General features: G+C 43.4%; 1 protein-coding gene across 4 annotated transcripts in view; it reads left to right on the forward strand.

Moving 5' to 3' along the window:
- CACNA2D1 (calcium voltage-gated channel auxiliary subunit alpha2delta 1) overlaps positions 1 to 20111 on the forward strand; it is a 1206813-nt gene that overhangs the window by 585628 nt on the left and 601074 nt on the right. For all 4 annotated transcript variants that reach the window (XM_073551318.1, XM_073551320.1, XM_073551319.1 and 1 more), the window contains exon 5: positions 1234 to 1278. In XM_073551318.1, coding sequence (XP_073407419.1) covers positions 1234 to 1278 — 45 coding nt within the window. The remainder of the gene's footprint in view (positions 1 to 1233; positions 1279 to 20111) is intronic.

Here is a 20111-nt window from a genome sequence, read left to right on the forward strand (position 1 = left end):
GACATATGCTTTGGGTTGTTGTCCTGCTGGAACACTATTTCTTCCGTTTCATACACACAGTACTTGAGTGCACAAAGTATCTCATCTTGTAGGATACTCACATATATCTCAGCATTGAGACCACCATTCATCCTGGTCAAATACCCAATGCCTTTGACAGTGATCTAACCCCATATCATCAGGCATCCTCTACTGAACTTGACAGTTCATTTAATTTCTCAAATTTCAATCCATTTAGCCCCTGTTTTCCTTTGCTTCTTAAAGAACCATTTGCACCCATCAGTCTAGCCTATTGACTTTTGTCTCATCACTCCGTCACCTGTTTTCTGTCTTCTGTTGTCCACTTTTCATACTTTTTCGCAAACTGGAGCCGACACTTCTTATGATGATGTTGAAGTCGAGGTCTCTTCACCTTTTTCAATCCACCGCTCCAGACTTGTGTAACGTGTGTCGCCCGGTGTTTGCATGGACATCTGTGATTTCACTATTGAGAAGCATATGAGCCACCTCCATGTCTGTGTTTGTCTCTCCAGAACTGATAGACCTTGTGATGAACATCCTGTAGTGGATAGTGAGAAATGGAGCCTGAAAGTCAAAAGTTCAAAATATTGTTGCCCCTTTGCTCGTCAGTGCATTTATGACATTTTCTGGTAGACATTGAAATTGCAGGGTGTACATTTTAGTCCATGTGTTTTCCCATCGTGCTTGTATTCCTGATCTTGTGTTGACTCTGAACTGATACTGTCTGTGTTTTAAATGTTATAAGTTTGTCAACAGGTGTTTGCTATTTAGTGTGAGAGCACCATGATGTCGGGATAGAGAACCAGATCTCAGGGATGTGTCACTTACTAGGCTATGTTTTTCTGTTTAAATACAATCAGTATTTTATCAGTTAGAGAGGACAAAGTGTCTTGTGCCTCCTGGTCTCACCATGCTGATTAGCAGCTTTCTGGCACTATACATTGTACACAGAAAGCTTCCAATCAGTGCCAAAGCTGCCAATCAGAAAACTGTGACGCTATCACAACTGCTGCACCCAGTTATCTACGTGATACATCGATAGAATTGTGGTCTCTGTCACTATATCATGCTACTGTCAGATTACATAGAAAAGGCTCTATTTCAGATGTAACCTTTACACTTCTTTCTTTTGATATGTATTGTGTTTTTACGCTGCTATATTATATAGTCTTATGTAGTGTTAACCTAAAATGTTTTGTATGTTTTTGACAGGCTGACGATATTGTTTACTATAATGCAAAGGAGGACCAAATGGAGGTAAGTTATTATTTCTTCTTCGTTCTTTGGTTGTCACAGATGTGTGCTATATAATCATTTTTACATAGTTACATAGGTTGAAAAAAGACCTAGGTCCATCAAGTTCAACTTTTCTCCACCAATTGTAATTGTTTGTCACTAAATTAACTGTAGCCCACAATGTTTTATATGTACTGAGGAAATCATCCAGCTCTTTTTTAAAATCTGTTATAGTGTCTACCATTACTACCTCTTGTGGTAGGGCATTCCAAAGTCTGACTGCTCTAACTGTAAGGCTGGGTTCACACGTAGCGTTTTTTTGTGTTTTCGCGGCTATTTTAAACGTGCGATTTTTGCCGCGAAAACGCAAAAAACCAGCATCCCATGTAATCCTATGGGATTCCACAATGCTGTGCTAATGCTGCGGATTTTCCCGCGGTGGAATCGCATCGCGGTAAAATACGCAGCATGCTCATTAATTTTGCGGAATCTTGGCGATTCCGCCCACATAGGAATGCATTGTTCTGCTTACTTTCCACATGTGGCTGTGCCCACCATGCGAACACTAAGCAGAACATTTGTGGATGGTACCCATGGTCTGGAGGAGAGGAGATTCTCCTCCGGGCTGTGGGTATCATATCCCTGTAAAAAATAGAATTAAAATAAAAAATATTGTTATTCTCACCTTCCGATGGCCGGCGATCTTCTTCCCACCTCTTTCCACGCTCCTGGCATCTTTCGGTCCCAGTAATCCTTTGCGAGAATGACCCGATGAAGTCGCGGTCTCGCGGTCATTTGTGCAAAGGATTACTGGGACCGGAAGATGCCGGGAGTGTGGAGAGAGGCGAGAAGGCTGCGCGGGATGCCAGAAGGTGAAAATAATAATTTTTTTAATTATTTTTTACATCCTATCAGTAGTAAAAAGTTGGTAACACTTGTCAAACACTATCTTTGACGAATGTGACCAACCTGTCAATCAGTTCTCCAAGCGATGCTCCAGATCGCTTGGAAAGCGCTAGCATTCTGCAAGCTAATTACGCCTGCAAATTGCTAGTTTTTCCACGGGAAAATCACGGGAATTTAAAATGTGATTTTCCCGTGGAATGGAATTCCGGAATTCTCGCGGTAACTTCCGCGGGAATTCCGCTACGTGTGAACTTAGCCTAAAGAACCCTTTCCTATTTAGCTGCTGGAATCACCTTTTCTGATCCTTAACACACTAGCAGCATGACAGAAAATGTTTTCTGTAGTACTCATGTGCTGGATCACAGTAGCTGACTGAAAGTTGTGATGTTATAGTAGCAAACCTGAGTGAAACATACTTGTGACTTCAGAGCAAATTACCAGAAAGGAGCATAGTTGTGATGTCAAAGCAGTAAACCAGAGTCAAAACCACTTGTGATGTCAATTGTTTGCCTGCTTGAACCCCTCTTTTAATATGATGAATTGCCTGAGAGAAACACACTTGTGATGTCATAGATGTTACCCAGATTAAAACCCACTTGTGATGGCACAATGTCAAAACTGACAAAACTCACTTGTGGTGTCACAGGATTTCAGTTATGCAGTTACATCTAGACAGATGCCTCAAGACACTGAACATTTAAAGGTAGTTTATTATATAAATAAAGGTCTTGTATTATGAGTTACAGTGCAGATTTTCACAGTGGGTCGTTCCGGAAGCAGTAATAGAAATAATATACTTTTTGTGTTTACTTTTATTTTTACATAAAACATTGTTTTTAGTGGCATAATATTTGTCCATTATTGTTTCATACTTAATAGTGAATTTTTGTTTAATTTTCCCTTTTATTTACTTCCCTTCCTGCTTTTTCTTGCTCAGTCCCTATTTGGAACTTCAGCTTATACTTACTTGATCAGTGATCTTGTATTCTGTAATACTTCTATACTACAGGTATTAGATCTATCCGTTTTACACTGTCACTTCATGTATTAGTCTCTTAGAAGCTGCCCGTTTTAGTCCTTACAGGCCACCATAGGTGGCTGACCTCTAGGCCATTAATTGGCTTCGGGTTGCTATGGCATCTGCCAGCACGTGATTGCAGGGTGCCAATAGGTTTAAATAGGGAGCACCCTCCCTCGAATAACCATCTAATTACCACTATCATTATTGTCAGAAGTGTCTAAGGTGTTAAACTGTGGCCACTATTGGGGCTAATACCAATCATGGCCATTGCAGAGTTTAATCATTTATAATATACAGCTAACATCCATTAATGTAGGGCCAGCTCTGCTTGTAGATCGGTGCCATTATTGTGCCATATTGTTCTCTTCATATTCTCCTGTAAGAAGTGATACCGCAGCACGGAAAGAGATGCCTCCACTGTGACACTCTGTGCTCTGGCATTATGTCATTAAGGGACAAAAGTGTGCACCTCCTCCTTTGGCCTTCTCTCTCTTGTTCTGAGGGCACCTTGTGAACTATATTGGCCCACAGGCTGTAGATAACAGCCTCAGGGTCCACATGCGGCCCTCGGCTTGCATTGTTTAAGACCCCTTTCCCCCAATATAAGCAATATCCAACCATCTTGTGAATTGATTCAATACTGATCTGGAATACAATTAGTTGGTTCTGTAATGCAAATGAAGGTCTAACAGTTGGTGGAGCCTATTGATAGCCTGTGCATGTAGCTATAGTGTGATCTAGTGTGACTTAGAACTGGGTAATTGCTGACATTTTGTGCTGTGCACCCTCAACAGCTCCACAATCAACTCTGCTTCATAATAGCAGTCTGACTCTCCATTAGAAGATTGTCACTCTATGAAGCTACTGCCTGCAAAACCCTACAGGTGTAGGCAGGGCCAGCATTAGGTGCAGGCAGACAAGGCAGCTGCCTAGGGCCCCTGGTCCTCCAGGGGCCCGCACTAGCCAGTAGCGTGACACTAATAGCGGCACATAACACTGCTGCTATGGGGCCCCTGAGTAAGAGGGGCCCAGCGCTGCCCCCCCTCCCCCCGCATTTAACTTATCAGCATCATAGATGCCAATACAGTTGAAAGCAGTGATGGAGGAGAGAATGTCATGTGACTCTCCCTCTCCCATCATATCCCCTCTGACTCAGCATATGCCAGCAGTGGAGCTGAAGAGATACTCTGCAGAAGCTAGAGCAGCAGGCAAACAAGGAATAGAGGTAAGTATTGTGTGTGTTTCTGCTGCACTATACTGTGTTGTGAGTTCATTTTCCCCTTCACTACTGAGGCCCGAGGAACTCCCTCTTCTGGTGAAGAAAGGTAGTGAGCCTGATTATCAAACACCTGAGTCTGATGATGATGACTGGCTGAGTGGAGTTACTGACTGGATATAAGGCTGCCGACGCCCTTCTGCCCTGCGGGTGATTTCTCTGTGGGATCCTTGGAGACCAGTCTGAATTCCTGCTCCTCTAAAGCTAAGTTTTCTGCTCGGCCTTTTGCATTTGTGCTTAGACTTTGTTTTGCTTTGTTTTTCTGGATTTCTGCCATTCCCTGCTGGGGTGTGCTGAATTCCTTTAGCTCTGTCCTCTGAAAATACCTGAGTGCTGATTTAGTTTTTGAAGCCTAGCTGCTTCAGGGTCTTTTTCATATCAGCTTGTTGGCTTATGTCTTTGATAGGGTTTTGGCAGATTGCAGACAGCAACCTTCCTTTCCTGTTCTGTTTAGCTAGCTTGGGCCCCATCGTTTGCTCAGCCTATCTTTCTATCTGTGTGAGTGTTTTTTCATCTTGCTTCACCGTCATTATATGTTGGGGGCTGCCTTTTACTTTGGGGTCTGCTCTGGGGCAGTTTAGATTTCCTTTTCTGTCTTTAGGCTATTTATCTCTCCGGCTGTGATCGAGGGGTCTAGGGCATCGTAGGAACCCCCCACGGCTACTGCTAGTTGTGTTGATAGGTTCAGGGGTCTGCAATCTGATAGTTGCCAACTTCTCTGGTTTTCTGGACGTAGCTTCTATTTTTGTGTCTGCCTCCTACGGTGACTCAATCATAACAATACTGTGTGTGAGTGGACTGCACTATACTGTAGCGTGTGTGTGTGGACTGCACTATACTGTGTTGTGTGGTTGTCTGCTGCACTATACTGTGTGTGGGGGACTGCACTATATTGTATTGTGTGTGTCTGCTGCACTATTCTGTGTGTGTGGGGAATGCACTATACTGTGGTGTGTGTCTGCTGCATTATACTGTGTGGGGGACTACACTATACTGTGTTGTGTGTGTCTATCTCACTATACTGTGTGTAGGGGGACTGCACTATACTGTCTTTTATGTGTGTGGGAACTGCATTATACTGTGTGTGGGGGAACTGCACTATACTGTGTATGTGGGGGGCTGCATTATACTTTGTGTGGCTCTGAATTATACTGTGTGTAGGGGGACAGCACTGTACTGTGTGTGGGGAGCTTGCACTATACTGTGTATGGGGGCTGCATTATACTGTGTGTGGGGGAACTGCACTATACTGTGTATGTGGGGGGCTGCATTATACTTTGTGTGGATCTGAATTATACTGTGTGTAGGGGGACAGCACTATACTGTGTGTGGGGGCTGCATTATACTGTGTGTGGGGGACAGCACTATACTGTTTGTTGGGAGCTGCACTATACTGTGTGTGGGGCGGCTACACTATACTGTGTGTGGGGACTGCACTATATTCTGTGTGGGGGGCTGCATTATACTGTGTATGTGGGGGCCTGCACTATACTGTGTATGTGGGGGGCTGCATTACACTGTGTTAGGGATGCATTATACTATGTGTAGAGGCTGCACTATACTGTGTGTGTGGACTGCACTATACTATGTGTGGGGGGCTGCATTATACTGTGAGTGGGGCTGCATTATACTGTGTGTGGGGGGGCTGAAGTATACTGTGTGTGTTTGTGAGGGGGCTGAATTATACTGTGTGTGGGGGTTACTTTATACTGTGTGTGCGGGCTGCATTATAACCTGAAGGGGCTGCTTTATACTCTGGAGGCTGCATTGTACTGTTGTGGGGCTACATTATACTCTGAGGGCACTGCATTATACTATGAGGGCACTGCATTATACTCTGAGTGTGGGGGGCCACAGATGCCTGCAGCTCACCCGTGGAGACGGACATGCGGCGCATCTCTCCAGACCTCAGCATGTCTATTTATCTTGCAGAGACGCGAACCTTCGCAAGATAGATTTCACCCGTTGAACATACTGGATGCGGTGAACCCACACAGTTCAAGTAACACATGTGAATTCACCTGTTTTCAATAGCCAGCAGCACTTTGGACGCAGCGGACATTTGCTGCTTCCAAAGCTCTGGCAATTACTGAACGTGTGCACCTACCCTAGAGAAGCTGGTAAACAAGTGTCAAACGACTTGAATATTGTCTAATGCGCTCGTTTAGCGGCCTGAACTCAGCACAAGTTAATGCACCATCACACAGAAACATTTTGGTTGTAATATGTGAGCATTTGGGGCCCCGCTTTAAACTTTGCCCAGGGACCCACTTCATCTAAAACCAACCCTCGGTGTAGGTAATCAAGATCTGGAGAGCTGGGATTTACCCCTGTTCTTCCTAGTTATGCTAATATATACAGTAGAGAAAAAAGTATTTAGTCAGCCACCAATTGTGCAAGTTCTCCCACTTAAAAAGATGAGAGAGGCCTGTAATTGACATCATAGGTAGACCACAACTATGAGAGTCAGAATGAGAACACATATCCACAAAATTACCTTGTCTGATTTGGCAAGATTTTCTGTACAAATTATGGTGGAAAATAAGCATTTGGTCACCTAAAAACATGCAAGATTTCCGGCTCTCACAGACCTGTAACTTGTTCTTTCAGAGGCTCCTCTGTCCTCCACTCTTCACCTGTAGTAATAACACCTGTTTGAAATTGTTAAGACCAAAGAGCTGCTGAAGGACACCAGAAACAAAATTGCAGCCCTGCACCAGGTTGGGAAGACTGAATCTGCAATAGGTAAGCAGCTTGGTGTGATTAAATCAACTGTGGAAGCAATAATAAGAAAATGGAAGACGTGCAAGACCACTGATAATCTTCCTCAATCTGGGGCTCCATGGGAGATCTCACCCCATGGGGTCAAAATGATCACAAGAACATTGAGAAAAAATCCCACAACCACACAGGGGGACCTAGTGAATGACTTGCATAGAGCTGGGGCAACCGTAACAAGACTACCATCAGTAACACACTACACCGCCTGGGACTCAGATCCTGCAGTGCCAGGTGTGTCCCCCTGCTTAAGCCATTACCTGTCTGGGCCCATCTGAAGTTTGCTAGAGAGCATTTGGATTATCCAGAAGAGTATAGGGAGAATGTCATATGGTCTGATGAAACCAAAGAAGAACTGTTTGGTAGAAACAAAACTCATTGTGTTTGGAGGAGACAGAATGCTGATTTGCATATCGTGAGATTTTGAGTGCAAACCTCCGTCCATCAGCAAGGGCACTGAAGATGAAACATGGATGGTTCTTTAAGTATGATAATGATCCCAAGCACACTGCCAGGGCAACTAAGGAGTGGCTTCCTAAGAAGCATAAGACGGTCCAGGAGCGGCCTAGCCGGTCTCCAGATCTCAACCCCGTAGAAAACCTTTGGAGGGATTTGAAAGTCTGTGTTGCCCAGCAACAGGCCCAAAACATCACTGCTCTAGAAGAGATCTGCATGGAGGAATGGGCCAACATACCACCAATAGTGTGTGCCAACCTTGTGAAGACTTACAGAAAACATGTGACTTCTGTCATTGCCAACAAAGGATATATAACAAAATATTGAGATGAACTTTTGTTAATGACCAAATACTTATTTTCCACCATAATTTGCAAAATAAATATTGCCAAATCAGACAAGGTGATTTCCTGGATTTGTTTTCTCATTTTGACTCTCATAGTTGTGATCTACCTATGATGTCAATTACAGGCCTCTCTCATCTTTTTATGTTGGAGAACTTGCATAATTGGTGGCTGACAAAATACTTTTTTTTCCCCACTGTATATGTATTGCCTAACTGTTTACTAGAACCAGGAAATGGATTTACTTGGTGTTCAGTGTGCTAGGGGATGGAGCAATGTGTGGATTCTGCTGGAAGTTGTAGAGTACAGTTTGTTGCTGACCAAACTAAGGCTAAGTTCACATTAGCTTTTGAGTCCACAGCGTGGTGCTGCAGACTTCTTCCTTAAAGCTCCACCTACTTCCACATGGCTCTGCCTACTTCCGCATGCGTCCTGCGTACCTATCTTTAACATTGGGTATGCAGGGACAAGTGTTGTATGTGGATGCCTCCCAAATGCAAGAAAATGCAACATGTTGCGTTTGGAGAGCACGTCACAATGCCACACGCGGATGCGTCCACATAAAATGCATGTCCCTGCGTACCCAATGTTAAAGATAGGTATGCATGATGCATGTGGAAGTAGGTGGAGCTTAAGGAAAGAAGTCCGCAGCACCACGCTGCAGACTCAAACGCGAATGTGAACCCGATCTAAGCTGGATACCTCTAATATTGGCAGTCACAGCCAGAAGCTGAGAGCAAGAGGACTGTGATCTGAACAGGCAAGCCTACCCTAATATTTCTCGTCTGCTAGTATGTGAACTGTTTGTTTTCTTGAAAGACCTTTGTTTCTGGAAGAGGCTGTTTTGTTTTAGTCCACCAATGCAGTCTTTTGAAGCAGTAAAACTTCAGATGTTTGGATTAGATTGCATTGCCTGTGTGAACGCTACCGACTATCAGAGAGAGTGAATTTCTACAATTAAAGTTATGGATGGAGACATAGAATCCCAAGAAGCACAGGTGATTACTGGGTAAATTCTGAATGTCCAAGCTGAACTGTGGAAACAGTCTAAAAGCATGGAGAAGCTTGGTAAGCAACTAGTCCAGACTAATTTGTAGCTGCAATAACAGCAGCAGACCCAACTATAAACCAACAAAATCCTGATGCAGGAGTCAGGGCAGAGACACACTGGCGTATTTCTTGTGCGATAAGCGCATCACACTGAACGGACTGGGCAGCACCTCTCCTGACCTGAGCATGACAGCATGATGGATTACTATTCAGCTGTCAAGCTCAGGTCAGGAGAGCAGACAGCCAGTGCGAGTTTTACATTTCGATTCTAGGACGAAAAATATGGCAGTGTGACTCCAGCCTTAAAGTAACAGCAGGAGCAACATCAGCAACAGTTACAGCAATGGTTTCAACAGCAGCAGCATCAACAGTAGATAGCTTTTCTGGCATAAACTGTCGGTACCAGGAAGACAACACTTGCCGACAGCCAACGGACCATATCCATGTGAAGTAACCAGTACAGGAGACTTTACAGAAAATGACTCTAGAGATCGACCAGGAAATGAGTTAACTTGGTGTTCAGTGCGCTGAGGAACAGACCAGTGTGTGCATTCTGCTGGGAGTTGCATAATACTATTTGTTGTTGACCAAACTGAGCCAGGAGAATTGCCTGGATTATTACACAGTTGAGAGCCTGTGGTATGCATGTGGGAGGAAGAGAAAGATCTCTAATGTTGGCTGCTTCAGCTAAAAGCTGAGAGTAAGGACTGTGATCTGAATGGGTGAGCTTGGCTTGATATAACTTGCTTGCTGGTACACAAACTGTATATTGTCCTGCCAAACCTCTGCAGCCGAAAAGCTGTGGTATCTTATGAAGCAATAAAACTTCAGATATTTGGACAAGACCGTATTGCCTCTGTGAACGCTACTGACTACCAAAGAGATTGTATACCTACAATATATTATATATATATATGTAGTGTGTGTGTGTATGTATGTATGTATATATATATATATATATATATATATATATATTGTAGTGCGGTGGTAGCACACTTAGACAGTGATGAGGCAGTGACCCACAAAATTCAAACACAAAACTCCTTTAATGTGTTTCTTCACAGCATTAAATGGCCAAATTCGCACACAAGTGCATATAATCTCATAGTGCATAGTATTAGTGTCCATTTCACCGCACTACATGCTACACGGCATCCTTCCATTTCCAGTCACGAAACACGCTTCTGGCCTTCCCTTTGACCAATAGCCGTGGGCGACTGCATCGCCATGTCAATGTCTCTTACTCACAGCATCAAATAGCACATGATATCCTTTAAAATACAGTCTCTAAAACACGCTGGACTTTCCTTTGACCAGGTTTCCATGGGCAACTGCACTGCCGTGTCAATGTGTTTTACTCACAACATAACATTGTCCATGATATCCTCCGGATCGCAGCTGGGAACCATATCCTCCTGTTTGCAGGCACTAAACATGCCAGTCCTCCCTTGACCTGTTGCCGAGGGCATCTGCACCGCTGTGTATGCTGGGGTGCCAGACCTTTCAGCTGCCTTGGCTGTTTGGCTCCGCTTGCCTGGTATACAGTGGGTATGGAAAGTATTCAGGCCCCTTTAACTGTTTTGAAACAAAGAGTGAAAAATTTAATTTGGTGGTGATAGCATCATGCTATAGGGGTGTTTTTCAGCTGCAGGGACAGAACAACTGGTTGCAATTGAAGGAAACATAAATGCTTCCAAGTAAAGAGATATTCAGGATGAAAACCTCTTCCAGAGTGCTCTGGACCTCAGACTTGGCCGAAGGTTCACCTTCCACCAAAACAATGACCCTAAGCACACAGCTAAAATAACAAAGGAGTGGCTTCAGAACAACTGCGTGACCATTCTTGACTGTCTCAGCCAGAGCCCTGACCTAAACCCATTTGAGCATCTCTAGAGAGACCTAAAAATGGCTAATTACCATCCAGCCTGACGGAACTGGAGAGGATATACAAGGAAGAATGGCAGAGGATCCCCAAATTCTAGTGTGAAAAACTTGTTTCATCATTCCCAAGAAGACTCATGGCTGTACTAGCTCCAAAGGATGCTTCTACTCAATACTGAGCAAAGGGACCATGTGAAGCTTCAGTTTTTCTTCTTTAACAAATTTGCAAAAATTTCTAATTTTTTGGGTTTTTTTTCAGTCAAGATGGGGTGCAGGTATACATTAATGAGAAAAAAATGAACTTTTTTGAATTTACCAAATGGCTGCAATGAAGCAGAGTGAAAAATTTAAAGGGTTCTGAATACTTTCCATGCCCACCATGTATATGTATGTGTGTGTGTGTGTGTGTATATATATACATATATATATATATATACATATATATATATATATATATATATATATATATATATAAAATATACTGTATACCACCACATCAAATCCCTCTCATGGGCAGCCCAATCTCCATACCTGAACCCCAGTGAAAACCACTAGAATGTAATCAAGGGGATGATGGATAGTCACAAGCCATCAAACAAAGAAGAACTGCTTACATTTTTGTACCATGAGCAGTGTGAAAGACTGGTGGCAAGCATGCTAAGACGCATGAAAGCTGTTTTAAAAATCATGGTTATTCCACAAAATATTGATATCAGAACCCTTCCTGAGTTAAAACATTAGTATTGTTGTTTCTAAATTATTATGAACTTGTTTTCTTTGCATTATTTGAGGTCTGAAAGCACTGTTTTTTTTTTTATTTTGACCGTTTTTCTTTATCAGAAAAAAAATACAAAATTTATTGCTTCGAAATTCGGAGACATGTTGTCAGAAGTTTATAGACTAAAAGAACAATTTACATTTTTACTCAAAAATATACCTATAAAGAGAAAAATCAGACAAACTGAACATTTGGAAATGGTTTCTTAATTTTTACCACAGCTGTGCGTATATGTATGCATATGTGTATATATATGTATGTGTGTGTGTGTGTGTGTGTGTGTGTGTGTGTATATATATATATATATATAATCTGCATATGTAAATAAATTAAAATGTTTTAGTCAATTTTAAAGTAAAATTCATTATTTTATTTAATCTTCTTCTAAAATACAAATGAGGAACAGAACTGAAGTATAAACCATTTAAATAAAGTTAGTTTAATAGATTTCACTATTTTTGGCATTGGTTTTATTTTATAGTCATGCTTTACTTTGTGCATTGGCAAATGTTTGATGGTGATGTGTCTGCCATAAATGTGTCTTAGATTAAACACAATTTTATAATAAACTATTAATGATAATGTATTGTAATTTCACAAATGATGAACCCAAATTTTTGTGACCCAATTTATATTGTAAGCTTCAAAGGAATTCAAAATGTGCTAATGAGCATCTAGAGGCTATGGTTGTTTTCAGAATCCATACATGTTTTCTTTGCATACTTTCAATGTGAAATGCAATATCTAAAGCTACAAATAAAAGTATCTGTGGTTTATCTGTTGATCCACCTATAGCAATCCATTAAATGTTATTCACAAACTTGCATACAGTTGCTTGCAAAAATATTCACCCCACTTGACATTTCCTGTCACTTACTACCTCACAACCTGGAATTTCACTGTTTTTTTTTAGGGTTTGCATCAGTTCATGTAAAGAACATGCTTACAACTGTGAAAATTTGTTTTTCTTTTTTATTGTGAAGCAAACAACAAATAGGACAAAGTATCTGAAACTTCAGAGTGCACAACTATTCACCCCCTGAAGTCAGTACTTTATAGAGCCTCTTTTGTGACGCAACAGCGATCTCACCAGCGAGATCGCTGTGTGTGACACTTACCAGCGACCGACCCCCCTGCCGGGTATCGCTGATCGTCCTGGAATGGCCAAGACATTTTTTTGATCACTGGTCTCCTGCTGGCCAGCACTCATCGCTGCGTGTGCCAGGCGGGAGACCAGCGATCAGCGAGCTAGCGCTGGTAACCAAGGTACACATCGGGTTTCTAAGTGCCGCACACTGCTTAGAAACCCGATGTGTACCTTGGTTACCAGCTCCCTGCACCAGCTCACTGGTAACTAAGGTACACAGTGGGTAACTAAGCGACGTGCGTCGCTTGTTACCCGCGTGTCGCTGGTGCTGATCGCTGGTGAAGCTGCCTGTTTGACAGCTCGCCAGCGATCATGTAGCGACACACCAGCGATCTGCAAGGTCATATCATTGTTGGGATCGCTGGTGCGTCGCTATGTGTGACGGGGCCCTAACAGTTCCCACTTGTCTGAATATTCTGCCTTCTCTGTCGGAAATGTTGCACAGGTGCTATAATTCCCGGAAGTAGTGCATGTGCAGGTCAGTACTCTTGACGCAGCTAGATAAGGATTATGCATCTGCACATGTGCTGCCCCCATTGAGAAGATATCTAGCAAGAGTAGTCATTGATGGGCAGGGAAAAATGCAAAGGGAATGGAGAGCTGTAAGTGCAAGTCCAGGTGCCACTGAGAGGTGTACCTTTAAGAATAGACAGCTCACTTGAGTGCTCTAAAACTACTTAGCATATGAGTTAAAGGGCTATTTGCACAAATATAGGTCAGGACGGTGATAACATACGATCAATCGACTGAATCCCACTGATCCCAAAGAGTGGGCTCTGCAGAGCATTGTTTAGATTGAATGAAGCATGTTCACCACCACTGCATTCATTCTCCAGGTCAGTAAAATTGTGGTCATTGTGAAATTTGGAAAAAAAAAATTGTTTAAAATACGGTTTCATTTTCATATTTTAATTTTTTTCGGGGGGACGGGGCCTAATGATACAAACTATATATATTTATTTTATCATTTTTTATTATGTTTAAAGGGAGAAAAGGGGTGTGATTCAAAATTGTATGTTTTTTATACTTTTTTAGACTTAATGTATTTTGCTTTATACTTAAGTCCTATTAGGGTATGTCTCCACGGGCCAGAATACTTCAGTATTTGCTGCGGCTTGGACGCATTGTACAGCCGCAGCGTCCAATCCGCAGCTTCCAGATGTTACAGCATAGTGGAGCGGATTTTATGAAATTGTGTCTCCACTATGCGTGCAGGGGCACTTCCGGCAGCCCTGCATAACCGGACATGCGACACGTCTTTATAGAACACCGCATGCCTATTTATCTTGTGGAGACGCTCCGTCTCCGCAAGATAAATAACCCAGTCTATGTATAGGATGCGGCGATTCTGCATGTGTTCAATGAACACATCCAGAATCACCGTGTGTACAACAAGGGGTGGCGCGTTGGGCGGAGCGGGGTATCTGATGTGTCCAAAGCGCACAGATTATGCCCCGTGGAGACATAGCCTTAGGGTACTTGAATCTTCAATTGTTCGACCACTTGTACTATGCAATGCAATACTACTTTATTTCAGTATGTAGTCCAATTGTGGTTCTCTTGTAGAGCTCAGACCAGGGCTGAGCTTCACAGGTGGACCAAAGTGGGGGTTGCGATGGACTTCAGTATCATGTCACGTAGAGGATATTGGAAACCAATGCACACATGCTTGGTTAGTGATGTAATTTTAAATTTGCAGTCAGAAATTGACAACAGCGTGTAAATGGATAAACTTTGGAGGTCCCAGAGAGCTCTTGCCACTGCAGTTATGGGCAGAACTGGTTATATGACACAGCTAGCAATTGCTTGGTTGCATGTTGCATGTGAAGGTGAACAGTAGAGACCACTTGTAAGAGCATAATAAATCACTGATGAAATAATGATGGTAGAAGCAATAGGATGAAACTGAATGGGTGGAGACACAGATTTGATATTAGAAAAAACTTTTTGACAGTTAGAGTGATCAATGAGTGTAACAGGCTGCCACGAGAGGTGGTGAGTTCTCCTTCAATAGAAATCTTCAAACAGAGGCTGGACAGACATCTGTCTGGGATGATTTAGCGAATCCTGCTTTGAGCAGGCGGTTGGACCAGATGGCCCAGGAGGTCCGTTCCAACTCTACGATTCTATGATTGTATAATACCAGTAAATATAGGTTTTCTAGTATTTAGAATTCTATCTGGGATATGTAGGGTCATCCTTGAATTTTTGAATTTTATAATTTAACTAGCTGAAGAGCCCGGCATTGCCTGGGCATAGTAACTAACTGTGGTTAGTTATTACAAATTATAATGATTATCCTCCATCCCATAGTCCAGTGCCCATATACCCATTATACATATCCTCCATCACATAGTCCTGTGCCCATATACCCATCATACAAATCCTCCATCCCTTAGTCCTGTGCCCATATACCCATCATACAAATCCTCCATCCCTTAGTCCTGTGCCCATATACCCATCATACATATCCTCCATCTCATAGTCCCATGCCCATATACCCATCACACGTCCTCCATCCCATAGTTCTGGGCCCATATACATATCATATACTCCATCTCATGGTATAATGTCCATATACCCATCATACATATCCTCCATCTCATAGTCGCGTACCCATATACCCATCACACATCCTCCATCCCATAGTCCAGTGCCCATATACGTGGATTTACATGGGGCATATAACCTTATAAGAGTCCTGGAATGGGACGAATGGAAAACAGCATTCCTGACGACTGAAGGGCTGTTCAAAAACTTGGTTATGCCCTTTGGTCTCACCAACGCTCCTGCTGTTTTTCTGAATTTTATTAATGCAACTTTCTCTGATTTAATTGGTCGTTTTGTGGTTATCTATTTGGATGACATTCTGGTGTACTCGGTGAACAGTCAATCTCACTTGCACCATTTGCGGATGGTTCTCATGAGACTGAGAGAGAATAATTTGTATGCCAAGTTGGAAAAATGCTCATTTTTCATGCAAGAAGTATCCTTTCTGGGGTTGTGTCAGGGGAGGGGTCCCGCATGGATCCTAAGAAGGTCTAGGCTGTTGCGGAGTGGGTGCAGCCTCATGACTTGAAAGGGTTGCAGCGATTTTTGGGCTTTCCAACTTTTATAGGAAATTTATTAAGGGCTTCTCGCAGGTGGTAAAAGCCTCTAACGGACCTCACTCTCAAGGGAGCTGATGTAAAAAATTGGTCTGTAGCTGCAAAAATTCTTTCATGACATTAAAAAAGTGCTTTTCTTCAGCCCCTGTATTGGTACAACCCGACCCGTCAAGACCTTTTGTCGTGGAGGTTGACGCTTCGGAAGTAGGGGTGGGGGCAGTTTTGTCTCAGGGCCCTCCTACCCTTACTAATCTGAGGCCTTGCGCCTTCTTCTCTAAAAAATTTTCCTCTGCCGAGAGAAATTACAATGTCGGCAATAGAGAGTTGTTGGCGGTAAAGATGGCTTTTGAAGAATGGAGGCATTTCCTGGAGGGGGCTGTTCATCCCATTACAGTCATCACTGATCACAAAAATTTGGCCTATATCGAGTCTGCCAAGAGATTGACCCCCAGACAGGCTCGGTGGGCGCTTCTTTTTTCTCGATTTCAGTTTACCATCACATTCCGCCCAGGATCTTAAAACATCAAGGCTGATGCCTTATCCCAAAGCTTTGATTCGGTGTCCCCTCCAGAACCTCCCTCCTCCATTCTTCAGCCTGGAGTAGTGGTGGCCAAAATCTCATCTGAGTTACAGAGAGGGATTTTGGAGGCCCAGGCTCGGGCTCCTGGTTTTAAACCCCTGGGTAAATTGTTTGTACCGGAACGTTTCTGTCTCGGACTTATGCAGGAATTTCACGATTCTGTGTTGAGTGCTCATCCTGGGATTGCAGCTACCCGGGGAACAATTGCGAGGGATTTCTGGTGGCCCTCTATGGTAACAGATATTAAAAAGTTTGTGACTGCATGTGGGGTGTGCGCTCGTTCTAAAAGTTCTCAGGTCTGGCCGGCCGGGGAATTGGTGCCTTTGCCAATTCCGGATAGACCATGGACACATTTGTCCATGGATTTTATCACAAATCTTCCTCCTTCCAGGGGCAACTCGGTGATATGGGTGGTGGTGGATAGGTTTTCAAAACAAGCTCACTTTGTACCTCTCCCCGCATTACCATCTGCTGAAACCCTGGCCCGCTTATTTATGCAGCATATAATTAGGCTGCATGGAGTGCCTATGAATGTGGTGTCAGACAGTGGGGTACAGTTTGTAGCCAGGTTCTGGAGGGCTTTTTGCAAAAAGCTGGGGATTTCGCTGTCCTTCTCCTCTGCCTACCACCCAGAGTCTAGTGGACAGACGGAGCACACGAACCAATCGTGGGAGCAGATTCTGAGATGCTTGGCCTCTTCCAGGCAGGAGGACTGGTGTGAGGTATTGCCCATGGCAGAGTTTGCATTCAACGGTCGTGTGAGTCAATCTACTGGGAAGTCTCCCTTTCAGGTCAACTATTGGTTTAACCCACATTTTGGAGAGTTTTCCCGCATGGATTCAGGTTGTCCTGATGCTGAGGATGTGACGCAATGTCTTAGAATCCTTTGGAGGGAGGTTCAGAGGAATATTTCCAAGGCCCATGAAAACTATAATCGGTTTGCTGACAGCAGGAGGGGACCAGGTCCAGCATTTGCTGTAGGGGAGAAGGTGTGGCTATCCACCCGCAATATCAAGCTTAAGATAACATCTATAAAGCTGGGCCCCAAGTTTATTGGCCCATACAAAGTTGTGGAGGTTGTTAACCCAGTAGCCTACCGACTGCAGCTGCCCACCTCCTTTAAAATTTCTGATGTCTTCCACAGGTCCCTGTTAAAGCCTGTGGGGACGGTGAGGGAGGATCCCTCATCAAATGCTAGCCAGTGCTGGTAGAGGGGCAGCTGGAGTATGAAGTAGGGTGCATTGTTGACTCCCGGTGGGTGCGCCAGAGACTCCAGTATCTGATACACTGGAAGGGGTACTCTCTGGAGGATCGGTCATGGGTTCCAGCCAGTTCGGTGTATGCCGATCGTCTGGTGCGGGCTTTCCATGCCAGATACCCAGACAAGCCTGGGGGTCCAGTGGCCCCCCGTTAAGAGGGGGGTACTGTCATGGATTGAACAGGGTTCTTGCCCTGCACTCACAGGGTTAAGTGTTTGTGGCCTCTTTCTGGATCTGGGAGGAGTATTTATACTCACTCATTACCAGGGTTCTCTGTCAGCTATACTGTTGTTCTGGTGTGTCTGACCCCTGGTGTGCATGTATTCTGCGTTGCTTGTTTGCTTCCCGTGTATGACCCGGCCTGTTCCCTCACTCTGTACTCCATCTCTCGCTTTGGTACTATTGTCTTCTCCGGTTCTGACCTCCTGGCTTGGCTATCGTTACTCCGTTACAGTTTGTCCCTATTGTACCGTTTATTGCCCGTTCTGGTTTTCTGACCTATAGCTACGTCCTGACTATCCATTCTGTCTAACTCTTGGGTACTGTATTGCTATCTTGTGCTTTGACCCTGGCTTCATCTGGTTTCTGTCTCTGTCTATGCCCCTTGGTAACATTGTCCTGTAGTTACCTTTCTAGGAGTTTCCCTGCAGCTCCTAGATCTGTGGAGCTTAGGCCATGCCCCCAGCAGTCATGTGCTTCAGGTCCTGATACTCTGAAGCACGCATCGTCACCGCTGCTGCCCTGCTCCACAGGTATCTTTGAGCACTGTCTTTGTACTTAGGACACCCACACTGGCTCAGTGAGCAAGTGCAGTGCGGGGCTCCTGACACTCTTTGAATGAGAAGGTGTGTCCAAACTTTTGGTCTGTACTGTATATAAAAGGGAGTGTATGTATGTATCAGTCACGCCCACTCCACATAGCAACCAATCACTAAACACCTTTCATTTCACCAGAGCTGTTTAAAAGAAGCTGAGCTGTGATTGGTTGCTATGAGCAACAGTTTTCCTTGTAGACAGTTGTGGTAAGAGTGGCCTATTATTCTTATCATTTCTATTATATCGTCTTTCTGTAAAGCTGGAAATAACATAATTTATTACCGTGCTGATACAGACCACCCTCTGACACTTTTCAGGGGGAGCTCAGGAGGAGCCCAGTATCACACAGGATGGGATTAGATACACGGCTCAGCAGACTGATTCACACAGGATAGGATTAGATACACGGCTCAGCAGACTATCACACAGGATAGGATTAGATACACGACTCAGCAGACTGTATCACACAGGATAAGATTAGATACACAGCCCAGTATCACACAGGATAATATTAGATACATAGCCCAGGAGACTGTAACACACAGGATAGGATTAGATACACAGCTTAGCAGAGTGTATCACACAGGATAGGATTAGATACACAGCCCACTATCACACAGGGTAGGATTATATACACAGCTCAGCAGACCGTATCATACAGGATAGGATTAGATACACAGCTCAGCAGTCAGTAACAGGATAGGATTAGATACATGGCTCAGCAGACAGTATCACACAGGACAGGATTAGATACACTGCTCAGCAGACAGAATTACACAAGATAGGATTAGATACATGACTCAGCAGACTATTTCACATAGGATAGGATTAGATACACAGCTCAGCAGACAGTAAGGCCTGTGTCACACACAACGTAGAAAAATACGGACCGTATTGTACGGCCGTAATACGCATAAATGGTCCCTAAGTAGTGATCCGTATGTAATCCGTTCTCAGGGTGTGGCTGCGTATTTTTCCCATGTAAGCATCCGTATGTAAACCGTATGGCATCTGTATGCCGAGAATTTCTCGCAGGCTTGCAAAATGGACGTATAATGAAGCCCAAAGACAGGTTTTCAAACACAAATGAAAGAGTAGATATAGACACATAGAATGTGTGTGTATATGTATATGTGTATATATATATATATATATATATATATATATATATACTGTATATACAGTTAGGTCCATATATATTTGGACAGAGACAACATTTTTCTAATTTTAGTTCTAGACATTACCACAATGAATTTTAAACAAAACAATTCAGATGCAGTTGAAGTTCAAACTTTCAGCTTTCATTTGAGGGTATCCACATTAAAATTGGATGAAGGGTTTAGGAGTTTCAGCTCCTTAACATGTGCCACCCTGTTTTTAAAGGGACCAAAAGGAATTGGACAGATTAAATAATTGCAAATAAAATGTTCATTTCTAGTACTTGGTTGAAAACCC

This window comes from Dendrobates tinctorius, unplaced genomic scaffold (assembly GCF_039654945.1).
Source record: "Dendrobates tinctorius isolate UK_male_01 unplaced genomic scaffold, ASM3965494v1 ptg000174l, whole genome shotgun sequence".
Taxonomy (NCBI): domain Eukaryota; kingdom Metazoa; phylum Chordata; class Amphibia; order Anura; family Dendrobatidae; genus Dendrobates; species Dendrobates tinctorius.